At 43.6% G+C, this 26,436-nt stretch overlaps 1 protein-coding gene across 6 annotated transcripts in view; it reads right to left on the bottom strand.

Moving 5' to 3' along the window:
• The window catches only part of mpp3a (MAGUK p55 scaffold protein 3a), a 73,370-nt gene that overhangs the window by 44,108 nt on the left and 2,826 nt on the right, over window positions 1–26,436 (bottom strand). For 5 of the 6 annotated variants that reach the window (XM_080213568.1, XM_080213572.1, XM_080213571.1 and 2 more), the window contains exons 2-4: window positions 16,596–16,672; window positions 4,453–4,571; window positions 3,926–4,003 (exon numbers count right to left, since the gene is read on the bottom strand). In XM_080213568.1, the coding sequence (XP_080069694.1) occupies window positions 3,926–4,003; window positions 4,453–4,571; window positions 16,596–16,620 (222 nt within the window). In that variant the 5' untranslated portion in view covers window positions 16,621–16,672. Of the gene's footprint in view, window positions 1–3,925; window positions 4,004–4,452; window positions 4,572–16,595; window positions 16,673–17,324; window positions 17,402–26,436 lie in introns of those variants that run through there. The other variant, XM_080213570.1, reaches the window with a different exon arrangement.

Raw genomic sequence — 26,436 nt, 5'->3', positions numbered from 1 at the left:
GGCAGAATATTACTTTGTCTTCCTGTTTGATGTGAACTCCCCCAAAGGCGTATTCCACAATATGGGCGCAGTAAGTGGAGAAAAAGGACATCAGTCACGTCTTCTTATGACAGATCGAAGCTCAGTATTTTTGATAGGTTTATTTACTATGTTTCTGAATTTAGCTTCAACGTAATCTCTGCCAGAATTTTCATCAATATGAAGGTAACAAAGAGAAAAATTGAGAGCTGTCAAAAAACCAAAAGGCCACCTGAAAAATGAGCAATCTCTTGGATAAAAATAGCATGTTTGCCCACAATAATAATTTTCAGATTTCTGCCCAGTGGCACGATGGTTAGCACTCGCTGCCTCACAGCAGCAGGAAACCAGGTTCAGTTCTGGCCTTGGGTCACTGTCTGTGTGGAGTTTGCACATTCTCCCCACGCCTGTGTGGGTTTCCTCTGGGTCCTCTGGTTTCGTCCCACAGTCCAAAGATGTGCAGTTTAGGTCAATTGGCCATACTAAATTACCTCTATTGTCAGGGGGATTAACAGGGTAAATATGAAGGGTCACCGCAATAGGGCCTGGGTGAGGTTGTGGTCAGTGTAGACTCGATGGGCTGAACAGCCTCCTTCTGTAGAGATTTTATGATTTGATGATTCTTATCTTGACAACAGCTGTTATCACTGAAGTTTATTGCTTTTTGCCAACTCTATAGACCAGTGTTCACACAAAGTCAAGGCAAACGGTGGAGAAGAGCATGGTCTCCTATAATGACAGCCACGAAGGATTGTCAATGTATCTCCCCATGGGCCTCATTGAGTACAATCTCCCCGATTAGGAGAATGGAAACTCACCCAACAGGGAAGGAGCAGTGGGGCGGCAGGGGGTTAAATCTAGGTGGTTTCACTCAGGATGGCAGTGGAAAAACTTCGGAGCTGACCTGTACACCACAGTTGTTGAATGGCACTTTGAACGTGCTGTAAATAAACGGTGATAGTGATGGAAGACTGGCTTTAGTAAGGTTATTACATTTCCCAAATGATTTCTCTAAAAATATGTCTTTCACTACTTTTTCCATCAAATTCTAACCCTCCATAATCCATTGACTGGGGACAATTTAAGGGAATGGCAGCACAATGGTTATGTTACCGGATTAGTTATTCAGTGGCCTGGGTTAATGACACGGAAACATCTCACCATGACAGCTGAGGAATTTAGGTTCAGGTAGTGTGTAAGAACTAGAATCAGTAACTAATCACAACACAGGCAGACACGCAATAAAATACAGCGCTGCAGTGTGGGTCTCAGCCAGTGGAAGGGTGCCATACTGAGAACTGGCTGTGAGAGCACCAATCAGAGCCTGGTGACTCTAAATTTGCACAGATTTTGGGGTGACTCAACCAGGGCCCAGGATTGAGGATGAGATGGCTTGGTGGCACCCGGACTGGTAAGAGTGAAGCGGCCAACCGAGGGCAGGAGAAGAGGCCAAGGCAGGGCCCAATAAAGCCAGCAGCAGCTGGCCAGCGATCATCATGACCCGAGGCCCGGCCATCTCAGTGAGGGGTGAGAAGCTGAAAGGGTTGAGGACCAGGCAGGCGGTGGCATGGATTTCAGGGCACAGTGCGGTGACTCATCCAGAGGCCAGGGCTGAGAGTGAGGAGGGCTGGATAGAACAGAGGCTAGGCCAGAGAGCCAGCAGCAGTCAATGAGCTACCAGGGCATCTGTGAGTTTAGGTCGCCAAGGGGAGAGGCTGCAGGGGCAACATGGCCCACAGGCCAGGGATGATGCCTTCGCTTCAAGGCAGGCTGTCATGTCATCAATGGTGAGGTGTGATGTCATGGGGGGCCCCCTGCAAAGAGAGAGAGAGAGAGCATGGGGCCCCCAAAAATATAAGTCCCTCCTGAACTGTGATGTTCCTGGATTGATGTAAAACATCATCCGGTTCACCAACAGGGAAGGAAATCAGATGTCCTTACCCTGTCTGGTCTACGTGTGTAAGCAAACCCACAGAAATGTGGTACCAATCTGAAATGTCCAGTTATAGTGCAAATATGGCAACCTTAGTCTTTGTAACTTACTAGAATCCATGGAATAAAACCTCAGGTCAATGGAAGCAATGCATTCAGTCATTAAGTACTCCACTCAGCTTGCTATTTACTGCATCTGGGATTGTGGTCAGTGCAGACTAGATGGGCCAAGTTGCCTCCTTCTGCACTGTAGGGATTCTATGATTCTATGAAAGTGTTCTCCACAGATTTAGTTCCAGGAAGAGGTTAACCCTCCTTGCAACCCAGACTCAGCTGGCTATTTCTATCTGATCTTTTGTACTTCTGCTCATTTCTGAATAATTTTCACAATATTCTTCCTCCTCCTCCATCATTTCATATTAGACGATGTTTCTGAGGCCAGAGAAAACAATCTCATTTTGTTTTCTTTTCAGCTGTCATGAGAACTGTGTGATTTGAGCGGTGATTCAGCTTTGTCCTAGATCTGTCTCTAATTTCATTTCAAATCCCCACACCAACCATGTTCACTTCCTGACTTAATGGGCCTCCTGCTGCAGGTACGTTATTTAGGACAAATTAAATTTTAATTTAAGGAGGTTTTGCTGCAATGCTGTACAATTTACTGCTAAAATGATCAATTTTCTATCTTTAATCTGTGGCACAAAAATATGATTGCTGTACTTTAACAAGTATTAAAAAAAGGTCTTGTGATTTCCTACAAGTACTAAGCAGCAAAGGTGGTCCTGGGTAGCTTAATTTTGCAGGTATAATTCCAACGTTCTCAACAGGACATTGGATTTATATACGTTGTACATATAGGATGGCACGGTAGCACAATGGTTAGCATTGCTGCCTCACAGTGCTAGTGACCTGGGTTTGATTCCTGGCTTGGGTCACTGTCTGTGTGGAGTCTGCATATTCTTCCCCATGCCTGTGTGGGTTTCCCCAGGTGCTCCGGTTTCTTCCCACAGTCTGAAGATGTGTGGATTGGCCATGCTAAACTCTCCCTCAGTGTACCCAAACGGGTAACGGATTATGGCGCCGAGGAGATTTTCACAGTAACTTCATTGCAATGTTAATGTTAGCCTACTTGTGGCACTAATAAATAAACTTCATTTGTCTGGTTGCCTACTGATGATGTCACATCCCATTGACCAATGGCAAATGCCGTGCAGGGGATTGTCACTTGCAAATGGGGGATGCTGGAGTCTGAAACAAAAAGAGAAAATATTGGAAAATCTCAGAAGGTCTGCAGCATTTGTGGAGAGAGAATCCAGTCTTGAAACATTGGCTCTATTCTCTCTCGACAAATGCTGTCAGACCTGCTGAGATTTTCCAGTATTTTCAGTTTTTGTAAGTAGTCTCACAATACCAGGTTAAAGTCCAAAAGGTTTATTTGGTATCATGAGCTTTCGGAGTGCTGCACCTGCATCAGATGACTGCATTTTCTGTTTCTGTTCGGGGAGGCAATGGCCTAGTGATATTGTCCCTAGACTATTGAACCACAAACTCAGCTGATGTCCTGGTTCGAATCCCGCCACGGCAGATGGTGGTATTTGAATTCAGTAAAAAAAAATGTGGTATTAAGAATCTACTGATGGCCATTGTCGATTGTCAGAAAAACCCAATCTTATTCACTCATGTCTTTTAGGGAAGGAAATCTGCTGTCCTTACCTGGTCTGGTCTACATGTGACCCCAGAGCCACGACAATGTGGTTGACTCTCAACTACCTTCTGAAATGACCTAGCAATCCACTCAATTCAAGTGCAGCTATGGATGGGCAATAAACGCTGGCCCAGCCAGCGATGCCAAAGTCCCATGAACTAATAAAAAAAGGGGCCTGTTTCCTATAGCAGATTTATTTCTCAATGTGGTCATGTACACAATGTTTCCCTGATGATCAATGGCTGGCTACGGCTCTTTGTAGCTACTTACATTCTCCGCTAAAGCTGCTGCACTGTGTAGGGCAGGAGATGGTCCTTGTCTGACAAACTGCTGGAGCTTCTGATGAATCTGTAATGGAAGCAGAGACTTATTTACCCAACTCCCACTCCATTCACTATGATTAGGCAAACTGCACAGAAATAGCCAGGCTTCTGGGGTTACTGCTCAGATATGGGACTGGGATTCAGTGATGAAGTGCATATCTCGGTAAGGGTATGCAAAAAATGATGACTTGTAACTGAAACAGACAGATCAAAATTACAGAGGATCATTAAATCTAATTGTTACTGTAGATCGATTCACAGATTTGTTGCACTCAATATTACTCTGTATTAAAACTTCAGTCAAGTTTATGTGAAATTAATGCCAGGTTATTCAATCTGGTCTCCATTATTCACACAAATCAAATCTAAACTAGCTCTCCCTGAAGTCAGGGCTAGCAGCGTATTTTATGTCACAACACAACATAGTTAAGTTATAGCACTAGGGACTGCACTACACCATTTGCAATAATGTACCTTCATGAGCGAGTTGAAACTATGTTCGCTGAAGACTTCTGTCAGGAAGCCAATTTCTGCGGTGAGATTGGCATCTGGTCTTAGTTGTGCTGTCAGTAGAGCCAATATCTCATGCAATCCTGTACAGAAAACACCACAAAGTACACATGGGGCTGTTAATGAAAACAACACAATGATTCCCATGAGACTGTTACAGAAAACATCGCAATGATACCCTATGGGGGAGCTGAGTACTTATCTTCAGTTTCTTGATGGTTGTGCATAATTCTGAAAGTTTTGTTATTTGGCAGACTGAGTGAAGAATTTGGCACAATTTTCTTTCCCTGTAGTTGAAAATGTTTGATATGTTTGCATATTTACCCAAAACCTTGACTCAACAAATGTTCTACTGGTTAGGACATTGAGTGTCAACAGACATTTTGACCTTAAAAATCCATGGACCACAATCCATGTGGTTACACTTGTGTCCCTTAATTCCCTCCTTCCAGGCTTTGTATGATTGGCAAGTGGGAAACTAAATGGCAGAGGGCACCCTACCATTGTAAACTTCGGTTACAATTTTCATAAAATTGCACAGAGTGCTGGATCAGCCAAGAAAGGCCGGTGAAACTTGCTGGCTTCACAGTGCTTTTTTTCTATCTGATTTAACAGCAATTTCTGAGTGTTGGCAAGAGTCACACAGCCAGCTGGAGGGGTGGGGCCTAAACATGCTGACAAAGCCAGAATTCTGAGATTGGGGTGCCAATTTAAAAGTTAAATTTAAGGACCCCCCTTCTCTGCTCCCAACAGAGATTGGGACACCCCCAAGGAGATTGGGCGCTACACCCTCCACCTCCTGCTTACAGGCATTGGGATCTCTAACCCTGCTCCCTCCGCCCCTCCACCCTGCAGACATCAGGGTGCCCCTCATTCTATCTCCACCACCCCACCACACACATAACGGTAACCTCCCCTTGCCAGAGCTCTATGCCAGAGTCCCCATGGCACTGTTCCTTCATGTGACCCCCTTGTCATGCAAGTGGACACTGCCAGGGTGCCAGGGACCAAGCCCAGCTTTTTCCCTCAACTTTCAAGGCCTACAGATGCCTTCACATCCCCAGCATGGTCACCAAAACTGGTTTACACTTTTGAAAACCAGTAGAGACATGCACTGGCATGACGTCATGCCACAGTGGTTGGGGGAGTGGGGGGAGGGGGGGAGGGGGCAGTGGGTGGAACCATCACGGGCCGAAACTGCAGTGTCAAACCAAGTAATTACATTTAAATTGGCTAAAATGTAGGGAAATCAGATTCATGCCCAAGAAGGGAACTGTCACCCTTCACATCACTGGCGGGGTGGGGGTTGGGGCGGGGGATAAGGGAAGTTGGGGGGGAAGGGAGGGGGAGATCTCAAACTGCGAGCTTGCTGGTGAAAATCCCATTTCTGGACACTTTGTGCCTGCAGCTAACTTGCCCACTAAATCGAGCCCATAACTCTAGAGTTTGCCTCCTCCTCATGACCAGAAATTCAGGCACCCACTGTCAGTTGGGGATGTCCATGCAAAGGGTTTGAAAACCATTATTTCCTCTGTTCCGTTCAAGATGTCTTCTCCAGTCTGAACTCTGTCCATCCTCAAATCCTCACCACCCAATGATCCAGAAGCCTTGGTACACCCATCAATTGCCACATTCCTTATAATCTATCACACCGAATCTTGAATTAGCTGGGAAATAAAATCTCGACATGTAGGGAGTTCCTGTCCCCCAGGCAGCGACAGCCTTGTCAGGAGCATAAGGAAGTTCCCCCCTATAAGAGTCCAGTTAGGAACTCCCAGAATCAATAGTCCCGGAGTAACTGAATCCCCTCTTTTCCAGCAGGATCTATTGGAGATATGCCAGAATGCTGGAAAACATGGGCCATTTTTTGTGTCTTGGAGCCTCTTCTTGGTAAGAACATACATGGATGACAGAATTCGTAATTGCCTCCAATGTACCAATTCCACCTTCAGCTGGCTGGGAAAAGAATATTTGACAGCCAGAATCACAAACACAAGAGACTAAAATCATGTTACTATATGGGCACCAGTGATCTCTATGCTCCCATGCTTCAGAGGCTTGGACAACCTACTTCAGACATCTGCTGTGGTGAGATTTGAACCCAGATTCCCAGAATATACTCTGGTCTCATGGATTGTTAGCTCAGTGATAATACCATTACACCACTATTACTGCATGTAATGAGAGAGTAATAAATGGAAAGAGCACAGGAAGAGGTTTTGACTGCACTGCTCCAGTTGATGAACGGCACAGTGATACATGGGGCAGCATGGTGGCACAGTGGTTAGTACTGCTGCCTTACAGTGCCAGGAACCTGGGTTCAATTCGGCCTTGGATCACTGTCTGTGTGGAGTTTGCACGTTCTTTCCATATCTACATGGGTTTCCTTTGAGTGCTCCAGTTTCCTCCCACAGTCCAAGGAAGTGCAGATTGGGCTGATTGGCCATGCTAAATTGACCCTAGTGTCAGGAGATTAGCAGGGAAAATATGTGGGGTTATGGGAATAGGGCCTGGGTGGGATTGTGGTCAGTGCAGATCCAATGGACTGAATGGCCTCCTTCTGCAGTATAGTGATTCTATTCTATTTAATTCACCCCACAACTTATTCTTACAATTTTTTTTCTTAACAAGGTTATCGAATTCCCTTTTGGATATTACTATTAAATCTGTTTCCACCACCCCACCACTCAACACATTCCAAATTCTAACTATTTGTTGTATAAAAGAGTATTTCCTTTTATTATCTTTGGTTCTTTTGTCAATCACTTTCAAGCTGTGCTGCTTGCTTATCGACCCTTCAGCCAATGGAAACAGTTTCTTGTTATTTATTCTTACCTTAAACTTTCCTGATTTTAAACACTCCAATCAAATAAACTAGGCTTGCACTCGTTAGAGTTTAGAAGAATGAGGGGAGATCTCACTGAGACGTATAAGATGGTGAATGGGATGGATAGGATAGAGGTGGAGAGACTCTTCCCACTCAGAAAGGACAGTAGGACTAGGGGGCACAGCCTCAAAATAAAAGGGGGGCGGTTTAGAACAGAGTTGAGGAGGAACTTCTTCACTCAAAGGGTGGTGAATCTCTGGAATTCTCTGCCTGTTGAGGTGGTGGAGGCTACCTCGCTAAATGTTTTTAAGACGCGGGTTGATGGGTTTTTGATAAGCGAGGGGATTAAGGGTTATGGGGAGAGGGCGGGAATGTGGAGCTGAGCCACAACAGATCAGCCATGATCTTATTGAATGGCGGGGCAGGCTCGAGGGGCCAGATGGCCTACTCCTGCTCCTATTTCTTATGTTCTTATGTTCTTAAATATCCTCTTAGTCTCTTTTGTTGTAGGGAGAACAATTGACTGACATGAATTAAGGAAAGGGTCTATTCTAATGTTTTAACTCCTAAATTATGCAACTAAATGAAATAACATTGCATTCTTTATTTTGAATGAATTCATTTCAGTTTAGTTACAGGAAGCTATTGGTAATGTTGCACTTTTTTTTGTTATCTATTAAGTGTTGGAGATCTATCTCTGAGCCAGAAGTTCCAGGTTCAAGTCCCACTCCAAGGGTGGGAATCATAGAAATCATAGAATCATCGAAGCCCTACAATGTAGAAGAAGACCATTAGGCCCATCAAGACTGTACCGCCAAAAATCCCACCCAGGCCCTATCCCCATGGGGCATGATTGGAAATTTCTGCCTGAACTAATTTCAAAACATTACTCTGATTTCTGATTTGGGGTGGCACGGTGGTTAGCACTGCTACCTCACAGCGCCAGGGCCCCGGGTTTGATTCCTGGCTTGGGCCACTGTCTGTGTGGTGTTTGCACATTCTCCCTATGTCTTTGTGGGTTTTCTCCAGGGGCTCTGGTTTCCTCCCACAGTACAAAAATGTGCGGGTTAGGTGGATTGACCATGCTAAATTCTCCTTCCTTGTAGCTGGAGTGTAGCGACTCGGGGATTTTCACAGCAACTTCGTTACAGTGTGAACGTAAGCCTCTTTCTCACTAATAAATAAACTTTAACATTAACTTGGCTGGTCTGTCAAATTTTCCATCCAGCCGGTGATGGTCCCCGCTATGGGCAGGACTGGAAAATCCTAGACTAAGTTTGACGAGCATGGAAGGTGCATTCATAATGCAGCCAAACAGGTCGAGTGTTAACCTGCAAATCCTTCCAACACACACAGTAAGAATGGGACAGACTCCTGGTCAACCATGCAATGGAAAGAAAATTGGAGCCTCAACAATCACTGTTCATAGCTACAGACTACACCATGCATGTAAAAGCAACTCAGACCCCATGGAGGTCAGTTTGGCTTAGCTGGCCAGATAGCTGATGTGGATCAGATTGGTGCCAACTGTACAGGGTTTGATCCCTAGTCTGACTAGGATGGATTGGGGATCTGTCTCCACGTCCTACCTGCAGTGGAGGTTGTGATGCTATGCGTCAGACCTGCCTTTGGCAGAGAACTGAACACTTGTTAAATATGTTATTAATTTTTGATTGAGTTCTCAAACCAAAACACTGCAATCCAAAGGATTGGAGATACCTGAAATCATTCTTTGAATCAAATAATGCATCAATTTTCTGTTAAACTTAATGTTTAACTTAACTGAACTGGAACTTACTGCTTTCTTTATGTTATGATTTTAATCAGGCAATAGAGGTTGGCCTGCATGAATATGAGATCCCTGATTAAGGGTCAAATTGATGGTCCAATCAGGGAGCCCTATGCTGTGTGCTTAATAAGAGTGTCAATTCCTTTGGCACTCCAGATGTAGACTGCTCACTGAGAGCACTCTGTACAGTGTTGTTGGATATTGTAAATAAATGAATTCTGTTGAAAGGGCTTCTGCTTCCGAGGACGTACTGCACTTTATTACATTCAGGGCTTAGTAACATTGTTTTGGTACCAGTGAAATTTAGCTTCAGCGAACAAGATATGATATAAAGATTTGTGGCAGCTCTTTTAAGTGTATATAAACATTATACTGGATAAACCCATAGCAGTGTTGCTGAGCTGCTACCCTGGCTGTGCTCCTTGTGCACGGTGACATTGCAGTTGGTTGCAGTTGGGATGGCTGCTTAATTGCATATCTCCACATCATCCTCAGTGGGATAACTGACCTTTCATACTCTGCACACTAATTAGATCATTTAAGCCCCTCAAGCTATTAGCAATGAGCTCCAGCTTAGTCAATGGGAAGAAAATTACCGAAGTGTATCAAAAGCCCTGTGTCTACTGCTCAGCACACCTCAATACCCATCGAATACAACTGCTTTGGAACATGAGCAAATTTATTGCTGAGGTGTTTATTTCTGTTAATATATGAAAACACATTACAGCAACAAATGCACATTTATATAGCACCATCAAGAACCTTGGAATACTCCAGGAACTTCACAGCCAGTGAAGAACTTTTAAGATACAGCCATAGTAATATAGCAACCAGCAAGGTTCCACAAACAGCAATTAGGTAGATAAACTGACCAAGAGAAATCCCCTCCTCCCTATCAAGTAGTGACAAGGATCCATTATTAACCAAAAATGGGCCTTGGTTTAATACTCAGTGGTTAGCACTGCTGTGTCACAGCACCAGGGACCTGGGTTCAATGCCTGCCTTAGGTCACGGTCTGCCTGGAGTTTGTAAGTTCCCTCTGTGTCTACAGGGGTTTCCTCTGTAAGCTCCAGTTTCCTCTCACAGTCCAAAGATGTGTGAATTATTAAAGTTTGTTTATTAGTCACAAGTAGGTTTATATTCTCACTGCAATGAAGTTACTGTGAAAATCCCCTAGTCACCACACTCTAGTGCCTGTTCAGGTACACTGAGGGAGAATTTAGCATGGCCAATGCACCTGTAGGCTAATTGGCTATGCCAAATTGCTTCTTAGTGTCAGCAGGATTAGCAAAGTAAATACACGGGGTTAGTGGAATAAGGCTTGGGTGGGATTGTTGTTGGTGCAGGCTTGATGGGCCAAATGGCCTCCTTCTGCACTGTAGAGTTTCTATGTCTCTATAATCTAAAAGGCAGCACCTCTGGCAGTTCCACCCTACTGTGCCAACCAAGATTGTTTGCTCAGTTGTCTGCAGTTGGTTTGATGCCATGACCTTCTAACACAGAGGTTAAGAACCCCATGTCAGCCTTGGGTATAAGAAACCAGGAAGGAAAGCTAAGGACTTGAAAAGTCCCTCATAGAATTACATTCCTAAAATTGTTTTGTGGTACTTATAGAAGCATTTTCGATTGAGCCCATCCGTGCCATCATACTGATAGGCCGGAATTTTCCCACCTCTCCCACGGTTGAGATTCTCCAGTCCCGCTGCAGTGAATGGGGATTTGGCCAGTTCTCCATTCTTGCTGGCAGCAGTGGAGGGGTGAACGACATTGAAGAATTCCGGCCATAATGAATGCGGCCCTTGGGAAAATTTGCATGGTGTTATATTAATTGCCTGACACAGACTGACAGATCTTTTGCTTGGAGCTACTCTATGATTTGCACCCAATTATTTATCCGTGCAGTGTGAAGATGACATTCAACATTCAAACATGTTGAAGTCAGTCAATGGGAGAGTTTCTTTTGTGTAACTAACTGCACAGTGGAGATTAAATACCGGGCAAAATGTCAGCTACAAATTTATAACAGAATGCACTGTCCTATCTCACTGTAACCAGTAATATGGAAATACACACACATTAGGCTGTAATGGATTCATTATTTCAGGTAATGTAGTGCTCCTTGCTGCTCTCCAGCTGAGTTCAACCACCTAGATCTAATGCTAGCATCTATCACTTGCAGATAGTGAAGGAGAAATGGGAAATTCCATCATAATGGAAAATTTATTCTGATAAATGTCCTTAAATGTAGTGCTGATCTGGTAACTGAAATGGACTTTAATTATTAGTTCAAACTCAAGGTATAATTATATTTTGTAACTAAATAGTTTTGAGGCAAACCTACACTTTTGCATCGAGAATATTAAAATTTGTTCTGGGATTAAAGTCTCCATATATAATGAAAGATTAGGGCAGCACAGTAGTTAGCGCTGCTGCCTCACAACACCAGGGATCCAGGTTTGATTCCAGGCTTGGGTCACTGTCTGTGTAGGGTTTGCATGTTCCCTCCGCGCTTGCATGGGTTTACTCTGGGTGCTCCAATTTTCTTCCACACTGTTAAAAAAATGTGCAGGTTGAGTGGATTGGCCATACTAAATTACCCCTTACTGTCATAGAATCCCTTTTGTACAGAAGGGGGCCATTCGGCCTATCAAGTGTGTACTGACCACAATCCCACCCAGGCTCTATTCCCATAACCCTGCACATTTACCGTGCTAATCCCCCTGACACTATGGTCAGTTTAGTATGGCCAATCAACCTGTGGGGGGAACCTGGAGCACTCGGAGGAAACCCACAAAGACACAGGGAGAAAGTGCAAACTCCACACAGAGAGTGACCCGAGCCTGGAATTGAACCCAAGTCCCTGGTGCTGTGAGGTAGCAGTGCGAACCATTGTTCCAATGTACCACCCTTGTCGGGGGGATTAGCAGGGTAAATATGTGGGATAAGGCTTGGCTCTCAGTGCATGCTCGAATGGCTGCTTTCCGCACTGTAGGGATTCTATAATTATTTACATTAGTTCTTTCTGCAGAACATGTCTCCAACTTTGAAATTACCAACATTCTGCAGTTGAAGAGTTAATAACTCCTGGCTTTAATAGTCAAAAATCTGAGGCTCCTGCATGCATCCAATCAAATCATATTGGTGTATTAATGCATTACTACATTAATCATTTGGAACTGTTGCAGTCATTATCAACTGACCTTACTTCTTGTACTTTGATAATTGGCTGATCTAATTACTCTCACCTCCAAACCCCTCTAGGATGCCATTCCAATGTAAAAGTAAAGTTTATTAATGAGCCATAAGTAAGGCTTACATTAACACTGCAATGAAGTTACTGTGCAATTCCCCGAGTTGCCACATTCTGGTGCCTGTTTGGATCAATGTACCTAACCAGCACGTACATCAGACTGTCAGAGGAAACTGGGATAGCTGAAGGAAACCTATGCAGACGTGGGGAGAATGTGCAACCTCCACACAGGCAGCAACCTAAGCTGGCAATCGAACCTGGGTCCCTAGTGCTGTGAGGCAGCAATGCTAACCATTGTGCCACCATGTCTTTGAGTAGCTTTTATACATTGAAAGTTAAGGTTTTTCTTTTATTATTTTCTGCATTTAGATTTTTTTTAAATTTTGAACTCCTGTTTTAATATATGAAGCAATGACCCTTTAACTTTGGAAATTGTTTATTCATTCTATTTATGATGGTTTTTGTGGACTTTTTTTTGCTCATTGTTCTCCATTAGTGTCAACTTGTCTCAGTGGTAGCAGGCTTGTTTCTGAGTCTGAAGTCTGTGAACATGCCCACTGTGGACCTCAATACATATTCTATTCTAATGAACTAAGAATTGCTTGAATGTACTTCAAACTCTGACCCCACCTGCTCATGCCCACACAAATAGGCTTGATGCCCTACAACAGAAAGTACTCCTGGTACTTTAACCAAAAACTGATTATTTAGCCATTTTGCCTATTTGTGGTATTTTGCTCTGCATTAACTGGCCTCGACAACATTGATGGAAGTTCAGAGGTGTTCTATTGGCTGTAATGCACATTGTTGCATTGTGAAGGGAGATATATAAATGAAGATCCTTCCAAACAATGGGTGGGATTTTCCAGCTCCCCTGCGACATGTTTTCAATGGTGGAGGTGCCTTGCCATTGACTGCTGGCAGAATCTTATAAAATCATACAATCCTTTTAGAGCAGAAGTGGCCATTTGGCCCATCAAGTCTGCACCAACTCCTTGACAGAGTATTTTACCCAATCCCTCTCCCTCACCCTATCCCTGTAACACCACACATTTCACATGGCTAATCCATCTAACCTACACATCTTAGGACATCAAGGGACAATTTACCATTGTCAATCCACCTGATCGGCACATCTTTGGACTGTGGGAGGGAACACACACGGACACAGGGTGAATGTGCAAACTTGACACAATCATCCAAGGTAGAAATCAAACTCCGGTCCCTGGTGCTGTGAGGCCACCGTGCCGCCCTGTCCTGCTGGTCTGCCAGTCCTGCCGAAGTTTATGGCATTTTGTGTGACCCTGCCACCAGAGAAGCCATTGCGAAGGGTCACCTTTGGCAGAGTTGGAAGATCCCGCCAGACAATCCCGCACATCTTTGCACTGTGGGAAGAAACTGGAGCTCCCGGAGGAAACCAACGCAGGCAAGGGAAGAAAGTGCAAACTCCACACAGACAGTCACCCGAGGCCGGAATTGAACCAGGGTCCCTGGCACTGTGAGGCAGAGTGCTAACCACTGTGCCACCCTTGTTGATGTATATTTGGTAGTGGTAATCAAACCGACAGTGGACGGAGAAAAATGGAAATTTTTCTAACGGACCTTCAACCCATAACACCAGATTTACTTTCCAGAGGTTAACTGGAAATGAACATGGCACCCTTCTCAGGATTAAGTCGAAGCCTTGCTCCTAGGATGTGATACAAGAATGTAGCTAGTGTGCCAACATCAATCACTGCCTTTAGAATGAAAGTGGGAATGTTGCTTGTTGGTGTGTCAACTCTCACACTTTAGTGTAGTTTTTGATTACCTGTTTGTCCTTATATTGTCTACATATACTGTCTACATTTGTGCCTGCCTTAGTGCTCGGTAGTGGTGGTTCACTCAGAGCCCCAGCTTGGTGCGGCAGTGTGCATTTTACATCTATGAAGTAGCCAGGGGCAATGAATTGTGATGATGGATGTTCCATTTTCTCTTTCACATCATTCCTGGCTGACCAGGAATCTCTCGTTCTTTACCACCTTTGGAAGGATGTGCAACCTGATATTCAAACTAGTTGACTTCATTAGAGGGCGGCATGGTGGCGCAGTGGTCAGCACTGCTGCCTCACAGCACCAGGGACCAGGGTTCAATTCTGGCCTGGGGTCACTGTCTGTGTGCAGTTTGCACATTCTCCCAGTGTTTGCATGGGTTTCCTCTGGGTGCTCTGGTTTCTTTCCACAGTCCAAAGATGTGTAGGTTAGGTGGATTAGCCATGGTAAATATGCGGGGTTACAGGGATAGGGAAAGGGGGTTGATCCTGAGTAAGATGTTTTTTCAGAGAGTCAGTGCTGACTCAATTAGCCAAATGACCTCCTTCAGCATGTAGGGATTTTATGATCATCAATCTATGATGACCAACACACCTTGACCCAGAGCATCTAGCTCAGAGGCAAGGATGCTATTCAGCATTGCACCGCCGAACTTCCACCCATAATGCTTACCCATATGTACTTTCTTTATGTACAATTCATATTTACTGCTTTCTACTTTCATTCACTTCCCATGAATGTATTTGAAAAAAATCTAACCATTGCCAAGAACCCAATAAGTAATATGTGGATAGCTTAATATTGGTACTGGGGAAATTGCTGGAGTCTATTATCAAGGATTTCATAACTCGACATTTGGAAGCTAGTGTATAATCAAACAAAGTCAGCATGGATTTACAATGGGGAAATCATGCCTGATGAACCTACTGGAATTCTTTGAGGGTGTAACAAGTAGAGTTGACTGGGAAGAATCATTGGATGTGGTTTATTTAGACTTTTAGAAGGCTTTTGACAAGATTCAACCTAATAGACTACTATGTGAAGGTAAAGTGCATGGGATTGCAGGTAATGTCTTGAGATGAATAGAAAGCTGGTTAGCAAATAGGAAGTAAAGAGTTGGCATAACTGGGTCTTTTACTGATTGGCAGGCAATGACTAGTGGGGGTCACCAGGGATCTGTGCTAGGACCCCAACTGTTCACATTATATATTAATGATTTGGAAGAGGGAACTAAATGTTTATCTTCAAGTTTGCAGATGATGCAAAGTTTGGTGGAAGGATGAACTGTGAGGAGAATGCAGAGATGCTTCAGCATGGTTTGGACAGGCTGAGTGTGTAGACGTAGGCAGGGCGTACGCAACATAATGTGAATAAATGTAGGTTATTCACTTTGGTAATAATAATAAGACAGATTATTATTTGAATAGGTGGAAATTGAGAGAGGTGGATACTCAGAGACCTTTGTGTCCTTGTGCATCAATCGCCTGAAAATAAGCACATAGGTACAGCAGGCAGTAAAGAAAGCAAATGGCATATTGGCTTTCATAGTGAGAGGATTTGAATATTGGAATAGGGATACTTTACTGCGATTGTGTAGGGCATCATCCTAAGGCCACATCTGGAGAATTGTGTCTAGTTTTGGTGTCCATTTATGAGGAAAGATGTCCTTACTGTAGAGGGAATACAGCAAAGGTTTACCAGGCTGATTCCTAGGATGGCAGGTCTGTCGTATGAGGAGAAACTAAGTCAGTTAGGATTATATTCACTGGAGTTTAGAAGAGTGAGAGGGGGTTTCATAGAAATTTATAAAATTCTAACAGGGTTAGACAGGGTAGATTCAGAAAGAATGTTCCCGAGGGTGGGAGAGTCCAGTGACAGGGATCATAGTTTGAGGATGAGGGAACTGAAGTGAGGAGAAACTTCTTCACCTAGAGAGTGGTGAATGTGTGTAAGTAGTTGAGGCCAAAACATTGTCTGATTTCAAAAAGAAATTAGATATAGCCCTTGGGGCTAAAGGGATCAAGGGATATGGGAGGGGGCGGGGAGGGAGGGGGAATCAGGATATTGAATTTGATAATCAGCCGTGATGATAATGAATGGCGGACACGGTTTGAAGGACTGAATGGCCTACTCCTGCTTCTTGTTTCTATCTTTTTATGTTTCTATGATAGCTATGCCAAGGGTTAAGGTCATCAAACTAATAAGCAACTGAGAGTATGATCGTTGGCTTTAAAGTGGATTTTCAACAAAAATTAAGTTCCTGTGTATCAAGGCACAATTCAAAATCTGGTTAAAAACGGAGTATTTTGCCATAGTGAAAAAGTAATGCTTGTTTTTTGAGAATTAAGCGAGGAAGTAATTCAGAGAATTGTAATCGAATTCTGTTTAAATTGATTTCAAACATCTCGAGTACAAACATGACTGTTGTACCTGCTGCTGTTGACAGAACTGGCATGGTGTCCACGTTTCACGTTTTGAGAATACTATTGCTTCAGTCACTGGGAGTCCTGCAGAAGAGGATACAGATCATAAGAAAATAGGTTTGAAAACAGCCAGTTGCAACCATTCGTCATATAAATCCACTGAATGTGCCAGATTAGTTCCCAGTGTATATTTTCTGATTCTCAAATTCACAATAATATAATGGGTATGCATCCTTGGCTTTGAACCAGAAGTTCAAGTCCCACTACAGGAATTGATGGCCAAGGAAGATACGTTTCTAAGGCAACTGAGCAGGTTGACTATTAAACTGCAAATCCTTCCATCTCATGGCAATGGCAGGCATTAACAGGTTCCTGGTCAGCCTTATGTAATGGAAAAAATGTTGGAGCCAACCGCCACTACCCATGATTCCAGGCTACAGCATACATGTTAAAAATGTCCACGTTGCTACGGCTACTTGGATTCCCTGAGTGATCTGTAATATATCACCAGCACAGATCTGGCTACCCCAAGGGGGAGGAAGAAAGAAACTCAGAAGAATCATGGAGTTATAGAGGTTTACAGCATGCAAACAGGGCCTCTGGCTCAACTTGTCTATGTCAGCCAGTTTTTACCACTAAATTAGTCCCAATTGCCCTCATTTGGCCTATATTCTTCTATACCCATCTTACCCATGTAACTGTCTAAATGCTTTTTAAAAGACAAAATTGTACCCACCTCTACTACTACCTCTGGCAGCTCATTCCAGACACTCACCATCCTCTGAGTGAGAAAATTGTCCCTCTGGATCCTTTTGTATCTCTCCCCTCTCACCTTAAACCTATGCCCTTTAGATTCTCCTACCTCTGGGAAAAGATAGAAAAATGCAACAGATGCCTTAGGACAATTTCTGTTCATTGATTACAACAACAGTCAGCGACAGACTGATCTACCAAGTGTATATTGACCTCTGTTTTTGGAGGGAATTTTCAAGACTTCACATGTCAATTTGTACACTAACAACTGTGGGTGTGTGTATTCCTAAGCTTTTACTGGATGTCCTGATTCGGATTAGCAATTCTGATTTTATATGAAGATAGTTAATTAGATTTTAAAAATGCAATGTTGAGAGGGGCAATTCCATCTAAACAAACTTATACTCCACACAAACTGGAATCCAAATCCCATGTACCAGGATCCAAATCCCTTTATTCCCATTTCTTCTGCTCTATTTAATCCATTCCAATCCCTACAGTGCAGAAGAAGGTCATTCGGCCCATCAAGTCTGCACCGACAATAATCCCATCCAGCCCCTATCCCCATAACCCGTCGTATTTGCCACACTAATCCCCTGACACTAAGGGGTAATTTACCATGGCTAATCCAGCTAACCTGCACATCTTTGGGACTGTGGGAGGAAACCAGAGCAACTGGAGGAAACCCACTGGGAGAATGTGCAAACTCCTCACAGACTGTCACCCAAGGCTGGAATTGAACCCGGGTCCTTGACTCTGTGGGGCAGCAGTGCTAAGCACTGTGCCTCCACCATCAATAATTGTTAACATTGCCTCAGAAAATGTTATGTGCTTGAGTGGTTGCCTGGCCAGAGACGAATGCCCCTTCTATTACCATGGAAAAAACTGATTAGACAGATGCGAGGCTGGTGACCATGTAATTAATATTATTGATGACATTAAATGCATTGGAGCTAAATGAGAGGAATTAAATGTCTGAGATGTTCAATCATAGATTCAAGCCCGTGAATATCAATAAATAGCCCTGCATGTGGAAACACCATTTTCAGCATTCATGTGAAGTAAATTTCATCTGTATAACGATGCTCTGAATTATTCCCATTGCAACCAGAAAATGTCAGCTGCGGCTCAGTTGGTTGTCTCTGAATAGGAATGCTATGGATTCAGTTCCCACTCCAGTCACTTGAGCACAAAAGTCCACATTGATATTCCAGATAAACAGGAGTCTCTCTTGTCTGCTGTGGTGGATGGAAAACACCCCATTGCCCTATTTCAAAGACGACTTGGGGAGTGCGCTGGGTGTCTTGACAAATATTTATCCTCAATCATAGAATCCATAGAATCCCTACAAAGCAGAAGGTGGCCATTTGGCCCATTGGATCTGCCCCAATCCTCCAAAAGAGCATCTTGCATAGGCCCAACACCAATTCCCACCCTATCCCTGTAACCCCACGCATTTAGCATGGCCAATCCCCCTAGCCTACACATCATTGGACACTAAGGAGCAATTTGGCACTGAAATGGATGATCCGGTCATTATTGCTGTTTGTGGGAGCTTGCTGTGTTTAAATAGATGCCAAAGGGTGGCATAGTGATACAGCGGTTAGCACGGCTGCCTCACAACGCCAGAACTTGGGTTCGATTCCTGCCTTGGGTGATCACATGGAGGATTCCCCATGTCTGCGTGGATTTCCTCCAGGTGATCCGGTTTCCTTCTACAGTCCAAAGATGTGTAGGTTAGGTGGGTTGACCATGCTAAATTGCCTCTTAGTATCCCAAGAAGTGTAGGTTTATTGGATTAAGAGGGTAAATGTGGAGGGTTATGGGGTTGGGACAGAGGAGAGCGTCTGGTAGGATGCTCTTTCGGCAACTTGGTGCAGACTCAATGGGCTGAATGGTCTCTTTCTGCACTGTGGTGATTCTATATTTCCTACACTGAGACTGATAATTCAGCAGTACGTCATTGGTTTGAAAGTGCTTTGGGATGTCTGGGGACCATGAAGGGCTTTGGATAAATAGTTTTGTTTTCACAATGAGAACAGTATGATTGAATGGTTCATTTATTTCTTTCTCTTAATATTTATTCATCTCAATCTTTGGATGTCTCATGTGCATTGTCTTCTTCCCTTGTTCTCAGCGAATGGGCAGACAAGCACATCCCCGAAGAATAATCCACAGAATCCTTAAAACAACTGTTAAGATTGGTAAGGATGGGACAGACGGATGTTACCGGCTCTATCCTGTCTCTAGCTCTCCAAGAAACAGTCTGTCTCTGGTGATTCACTCAACTGACTCAAGGAGCTGTGCATTTCTGAAGAGATCACAGCAGTTAACCCTTGGTTTAGCCACTGTGTGATGCAACATTTCACTCTACGAGAGGCCACCCTTCCCTCTCTCCCGGCTGTCTTTAATAACCCGTATTTTGTTGAATTATGGACTTAACAATATGATATGCTTGAAATTATTTGCCTGTATAATGTGCAAGAAACAATACTTTTCGTGTTAGGTTAACACACGTGACAATAATAAATCAAATCAAATCAAAAAGACTTGGAGTAAAACGTAAAAAAAAATATAATCAATGATATTAAAACAAAGCATGCAGTTTTCCCAAAGGAACAATCTAATGATTTTTGCAATGTTAAATATGGTTCCAAATGTCTTATGCTATTTACGGCACAGGTAAACTTGCCAAAGCTACCTACTGTGTAACAAGAATATAGGCCATTTGATATCCATCCTCAGTTGGCCAGACGTTTCGCAAAGGAGTTAAGGATTACCCGGAAGCAACAAGTAAATGATCAAGAACTTATCTATCTCTGTCTTAAAGACACTCAATGACAAGATCATAAGATATAGGAGCAGAATTAGGCCATTCGCTCCATTAAGCCTGCTCTGCCATTCAATCATGGCTAATATGATTCTCATTCGCTTTCTCCTGCCTTTTTCCCGTAACCCTTGATCCCCTTATTGGGCACTGAGAGTCCACTTTATAAAGCAGTGACATCAATTAATCACACTGATTAGATTAATCATTCTACTGTCACGACAACCTGGTAAAATGGTGACAATTTGTGGTGATCTTAAACAGTTTCACATACAGAGAATTCTAACTGTGTTTTGTGAATATGGTTCTCAGAAAATGGAAAGTTAACAATGGTTCCACAACCAAAAAATAAAGCTTCCTTTTTCTGATATGATTTCAAGCAAATTTCACTAGTATAAAACTAAGCCCTTTTCAACTGCCCATAACAGGTTAATTACTCATGCTTTCCATGAAGTTTAATGACATGTTATCCCTTTGACATATTTAACAAAAGGGGGAAGATTTCCATGCACACAATGTGGGACAATTTTGCCACCGAGTAAGAATCAGATTATTCAATCGCTTCCCCTCATGCCCTTTCTTCTCAGGAAATGTTCCAACCAGATTTTGATATGATTGAGCACTGCATATTACCCTGTAGTTTGAAGCAGTGCTGCTATTCTCACGAGCAATATCGTGTTTAATGTCTACAGCACACTCCCTTTGGTGTTTGATGTATGTCAGTTCATTCAGTTCACCGAACAGGAGTTTAAAATTATACTATTGATTGTGTTTTATATGGAGATCATTGGATCTTATTTAATAGATCTGTTATGAAACAAACATTGCTTTGCAGAAACGGATCACAGTGTTCTTTGCCATAATAATGTGGAGATGCCAGCATTGGACAGGGGTGGGCCCAGTAAGAAGTCTCACTACACCAGGTTAAAATCCAACAGATTTATTTAGCATCACGTGCTTTCGGAGTGCTGCTCCTTCATCAGGTGAGTGGAGAGTTGCGTTCGCAAACATGGCATGTACAGATAAAGGCGCAGTTGGGTAGAATTAAGATAGAATTGTGCCTTTGTCTATATATGCCATGCTTGTGAAGGGCTTCAATTGTCTCAACTGTTAGATGGGCTGCCTGATGACACCCCTACCTTGATAAAATTGTGGTGTGGCAGGGACGTGTGGGTATTGGCTGCCCGCTGGATTTTGCAAACCCTTCCTGCCTTCAAACCCACCGACAGGGAAATGTAAAATCCAAGCGGTAATTTTTCGTGTACCTTGTGTAAAAGGAGACACTAGTCTTTCTCAATCAAGACCCAAAAATTACAGAACCTAAATATAATCATGGAGATAAAATGCATAAAGCCCATATTGTTGTGAAATAAAGCAATGTTGTATGAATTTTTTAACATTGTTGGTTTTTACTTTATTCCATTGTGACCCAGTTCTTTTTTGGATTTTGTTTGGACCCGAATCAATCCCTCGAAAAAATTATCCATGCCTTCTGGCCTATAAGATTGGCCTCAAAATTCAACTTTTACACAAGTATCCAAATTTTTTTCTTGCCCATCCCTAATTGCTCTTGAGCTGAGTTGCTTGCTGGACCATTTCAGAGGGTAGTTAAGAGTCAACCACATTATTGTGGGTCTGGAGTCACATGTAGGCCAGACTGGGTGAGAACAACAGATTTCCTTCCCTGAACGATACTAGTGATCATCATTCATAGAGTCATAGAGATTTACATCATGGAAACAGACCCTTTGGCCCAACTTGTCCATGCCGCCTTTTTTTTAAACCCCTAAGCAAGTCCCAAATACCCGCGTTGGGCCCATATCCCTCTATACCTATCATACCCATGTAACTGTCTAAATGCTTTTTAAAAGACAAAATTGTACCGGCCTCTACTACCACCTCTGGCAGCTTGTTGCACTCACCACCCTCTGAGTGAAAAAATTGCCCCTCTGGACACTTTTATATCTCTCCCCTCTCACTTTAAACCTATGCCCTTTAGTTTTAGACTGTCCTACCTTTGAGAAAAGATATTGACTATCTAGCTGATCTGTGCCCCTCATTATTTTATAGACCTCTATAAGTTCACCCCTCAGCCTCCTACGCTCCAGAGAAAGAAGTCCCAGTCTATCCAGCCTCTCCTTATACTCAATCCTTAAAATATCGGTAGCACCCTCGTAAATCTTTTCTGCACTCTTTCTAGTTTAATAATATCCTTTCTATAATAGGATGATCAGAATTGAACACAGTATTCCAAGTGTGGTCTTACCAATGTCTTGTACAACTTCAACAAGACATTCCAACTCCTGTATTCAATGTTCTGACCGATGAAACCAAGCATGCCGAATGCCTTCTTCACTACTCTGTCCACCTGTGACTCCACTTTCAAGGAGCTATGAACATGTACCCCTAGATCTCTTTGTTCTGTCCAACGCCCAACTATTAACTGAGTAAGTCCTGCCCTGGTTGAATCTACCAAAATGCATCACCTCGCTTTTGTCAAAATTAAACTCCATCTGCCATTCATCAGACCACTGACCCAATTGCTCAAGATCCCGTTGCAATTGGAGATAACTTTCTTCACTGTCCACTATGCCATCAATCTTTGTTCATCTGCAAACTTATTAATCATGCCTCCTATATTCTCATCCAAATCATTAATATAAATGACAAATAACAGTGGACACAGCACTGATCCCTGAGGCACACCGCTGGTCACAGGCCCCCAGTTTGAAAAACAATTCTCTACAACTACCCTCTGGCTTCTTCATCGCTATCATTAGACTCATAATTCCATATTTTTATTGAATTCAAATTTCTCCATCTCCTGGGGTGGGATTTGAACTTAGTTACTCATAGCAGTGTCTTGGATCTCTAGATTACTCGTCCAGTGACAATGCCACTATGCCACTGCCTCATGTAAGTAAATATGATAAGTCATGCCTTTAAAAATAGTTTTGTTCCTAACAAGTTTGGGAAGTGATGAACTGACATCAAACAGAAGAAGGTGGCAGCTTGGGATTTAGAGAGCTGATATTGCAGGAATTCTCTGACCTCACCCACAGCTGGGATTCTCGGTCCTGCTGCAGAGAATGGAGATTTGGCTGAGCACCAAATTCTCCGCTCTCACTGGCAGTAGCTGCGGGGCATGAACGGCTGGAGAATTAGAAGTGGGTAGAACGGTGACACAGTGATTTGTATTGCTGCCTAACAGAGCCAGGGACCCAGGTTCAATATGATCCTTGGGTGATAATCTGTGTGAAGTCTGCACCTTCTCCCCGTGTCTGCGTGGGTTTCCTCCAGGTTTCCCCCCACAGTCTGAAGATGGGTGGGTTAAGTTGACTGGCCATGGTAAATTGCCCCTTAGTATCAGGGGGATTTGCAGGGTAATAATGTGGGGTTATGGGGATAGGGTCTAGGCGGAACTTTTGTCAATGCAGGCGTGATGGGCTGAATGACCTCCTTCTACACTGTAGGGATTCTATGATTCTATAGTTCTGGTCAGAATTCTTTGTGTTTAAGTTTAGTTGCTGCAATTGAGTGGAGAAGACAAGAACTAGGAGGATAATGTGTGGTCATCCAATTTGTATGTTTATCGAGGCTCAGGAAGGAAGTGTCTGTGTGTGAGGCAGCCTTGGGCATTACAGGAGGAACTTGCAGCCCTGCCACAAACTGAAAATGTAGTATTATTCATCATTAGCTTTATCTGAGTGGGTAGGGGAAACCATCCTATCATTGAAAGAATCTGGAAGAAAGAAAGATGAAGGGCTACCAAAACAAGAAGGTATTGTACTAGATTATCAGACAGCATTTCTTTTTTTTAATATAAAGCGAGATGATGTGGGTTAACAGATTTATCTCTGGAATTTGAGACTGAGTTAAGATTGAATTAAGATTAAGAGAAGAGAAGGCACTAATGCCTTGAAAGTCTCATCTGATTCTGTTTTCGATTTCTATATAAGGTGAACCTGGGGGAGACTTGACCCAGTTCCTCGTGAGGTTCAGGCCCACATCACAAAGCTGCCTCTAATTTGGGCAAACTCATTCAGATAAGCTAAATAATATCTTGTTACAGGGAATGGATCATCACACACTTCATATAGAAACAACAACATGGAAACAAGCTACTCAGTCCAACAGATCCATGTTAAAATTATTTAAAGTTTCAAGTTTATTTGTTAGAGTCACAAGTAGACTTGCATTGACACTGCAATGAACAGGGAGAAAAGTACAGCACAGGAATAGGCCCTTTGGGCCTCCAAGCCTATGTCAATCATGATGCCCTAACTAAAAGAAGAACCTTCTGCACTTACTTCATTTTGGTGCCAATTGGTGCACAGGCAAATCCCCCCCTCTTCATCAGCAAAGCATGACAGATAGGGAAGGGGTTTCCAGCTGCACTCATCCCAAGACCAGAAAATCCCATGAGGTCAATGGACCTTTGCATGGTCCTGTCCTGCCTGCCACAACTGGTGGGCGGAATGGGAAAATTTTGCCATTGTGTTACTAAGCCTTCCCGCTAAATCCATCTCTGTCATTGCCCACACATTCTCATCTTCAATCCAAAGTCACTGGATAGCATCCAGGAGTGTGAACCCTAATGTTTTGCCATGCTGCACATTCATTACCTTTGCTACTTGGTTTTGTTTCCTCATGTAGGGAAAGAAAAGATACCAAATGCATTTATATACTGCCTTCGACTTGTAAACTATCTTGAGGTGCTTCACAAGAATGACATCAAACAAAATGGGACAGTGACATGATGAGATATTAGGACAGATGACCAAAGGGTAGAAGAGGAAGGTTTTAAATGTTTATTTTAAAGCTTTAAAGAGTGCACGAGACACCAAAAGCTTTAGGAAGCGTAAGGTAAGTCTAACCGGCTGGAGACATGGCTGCCAATGCTGGAGCGATTTTTCAATTATGGATAGAGGCCAGAATTGACAGAGTGCAAGTGATTGCCAAGGTTTCCAGGGCAGGAGGATGTGACAGAGATAGGGAGGGGAAAAGGCTGGCATAGGTCAACGAGCCGCAGGGATAAAGATAAATGGGCGTGAAGAGTAAAGTGAAGTTTATTTGTTAGTGTCACAAGTCGGCTTACGTTCGCAGTGTAATGAAGTTACTGTGAACATCCTCTAGTTGTCAACTCCAGTGCCTGTTTGGGTACACTGAGGGAGAATTTAACATGGCCAAAGCACCTTGCCAGCACATCTTTCAGACTGTGGGAGGAAACCAGAGCACCTGGAGGAAACCCACACAGACACAGGGAGAATGTGCAAACTTCACAGAGACAGTGACCCAAGCTGGGTATCGAGCCGGGTCCCTAGCGCTGTGAGGCAGCAGTGCTAACCACTGTGCCACTCTAGGCATGAAGAAGGATACCTATAACAGAGTTTTGGATGAAATCTAGTTAATGAAGGGAGGGAGATGGAAGGCTGGGCAGGAGAGCATTGGTAAGTCTAAAGGTATTAAAGGCACTGGGCGGAATTTTCCGCAGAAGTGGCAAAGTGTCACATTCTGACTGAAAACCAGTCCAGAAACATGGCCAGGTTTACAGAGCAGTGGCAGGGTGGGACATGATTTTCTGGTCCCTTCCGATGCACATGCAATTGCCGCTGTGACCGGCGAGGGCCATATTGGGATTTCTGACAGGAAGATCTCAGAATGAGATCTTTCCCAACCCTGGCCAGTGGCTTCATCAGGTTCACATCCTTGTCATGCCCAGTGAGAGTGGAGACCTGATCACCATATATCTGAATACACTTACATATTCAAAATCACCGTTTTACCATAGTTTCCGAGCGCATCAGATGTTCCCATTTGCCGGCATGACATCACGCTGGCGGGAATCACGACTGATTTCCAAAAACAGAGATCAGAGGTGATGACCTTGCCTGGGGCTTGGAGGCCAATGTAGCACCCAGGTGGTCAGGGAGATGGCAGAGTAGTGACCTGGCACTGTCAGTGCCAATCTGTTAGTCTGGCAGTGCCAATGTGGCGGTGCCTCATTATTACTGCCAGAGAACAGGGCCTGGAGGAGGCAGGGCTTATAGGTGAGCATTTAGCGGGAGTTGCTCATGTAGCGGGGGTGCCAATGATGATGACGATGTGTGTGGCAGGGAGGGGGTGGGGCATTCTTCAACATTGATTTGAGTTGGATTGATCTGAGGAGTTTGACTTGCTGGTATCCTTAGGCCAGGCCTCTCCCAGTGAGGGCGCAAAACGAGCTCCATCCCCACAAAAAAGTGTTGGAAGATAGCGATTGGGATTG

This window comes from Carcharhinus amblyrhynchos, chromosome 27, assembly GCF_965287045.1.
Source record: "Carcharhinus amblyrhynchos chromosome 27, sCarAmb.v2.hapA, whole genome shotgun sequence".
Classification (NCBI taxonomy): domain Eukaryota; kingdom Metazoa; phylum Chordata; class Chondrichthyes; order Carcharhiniformes; family Carcharhinidae; genus Carcharhinus; species Carcharhinus amblyrhynchos.
Note: the sequence above shows the minus strand (reverse complement) of the source record. Positions and strands in the feature narration are given on the sequence as shown.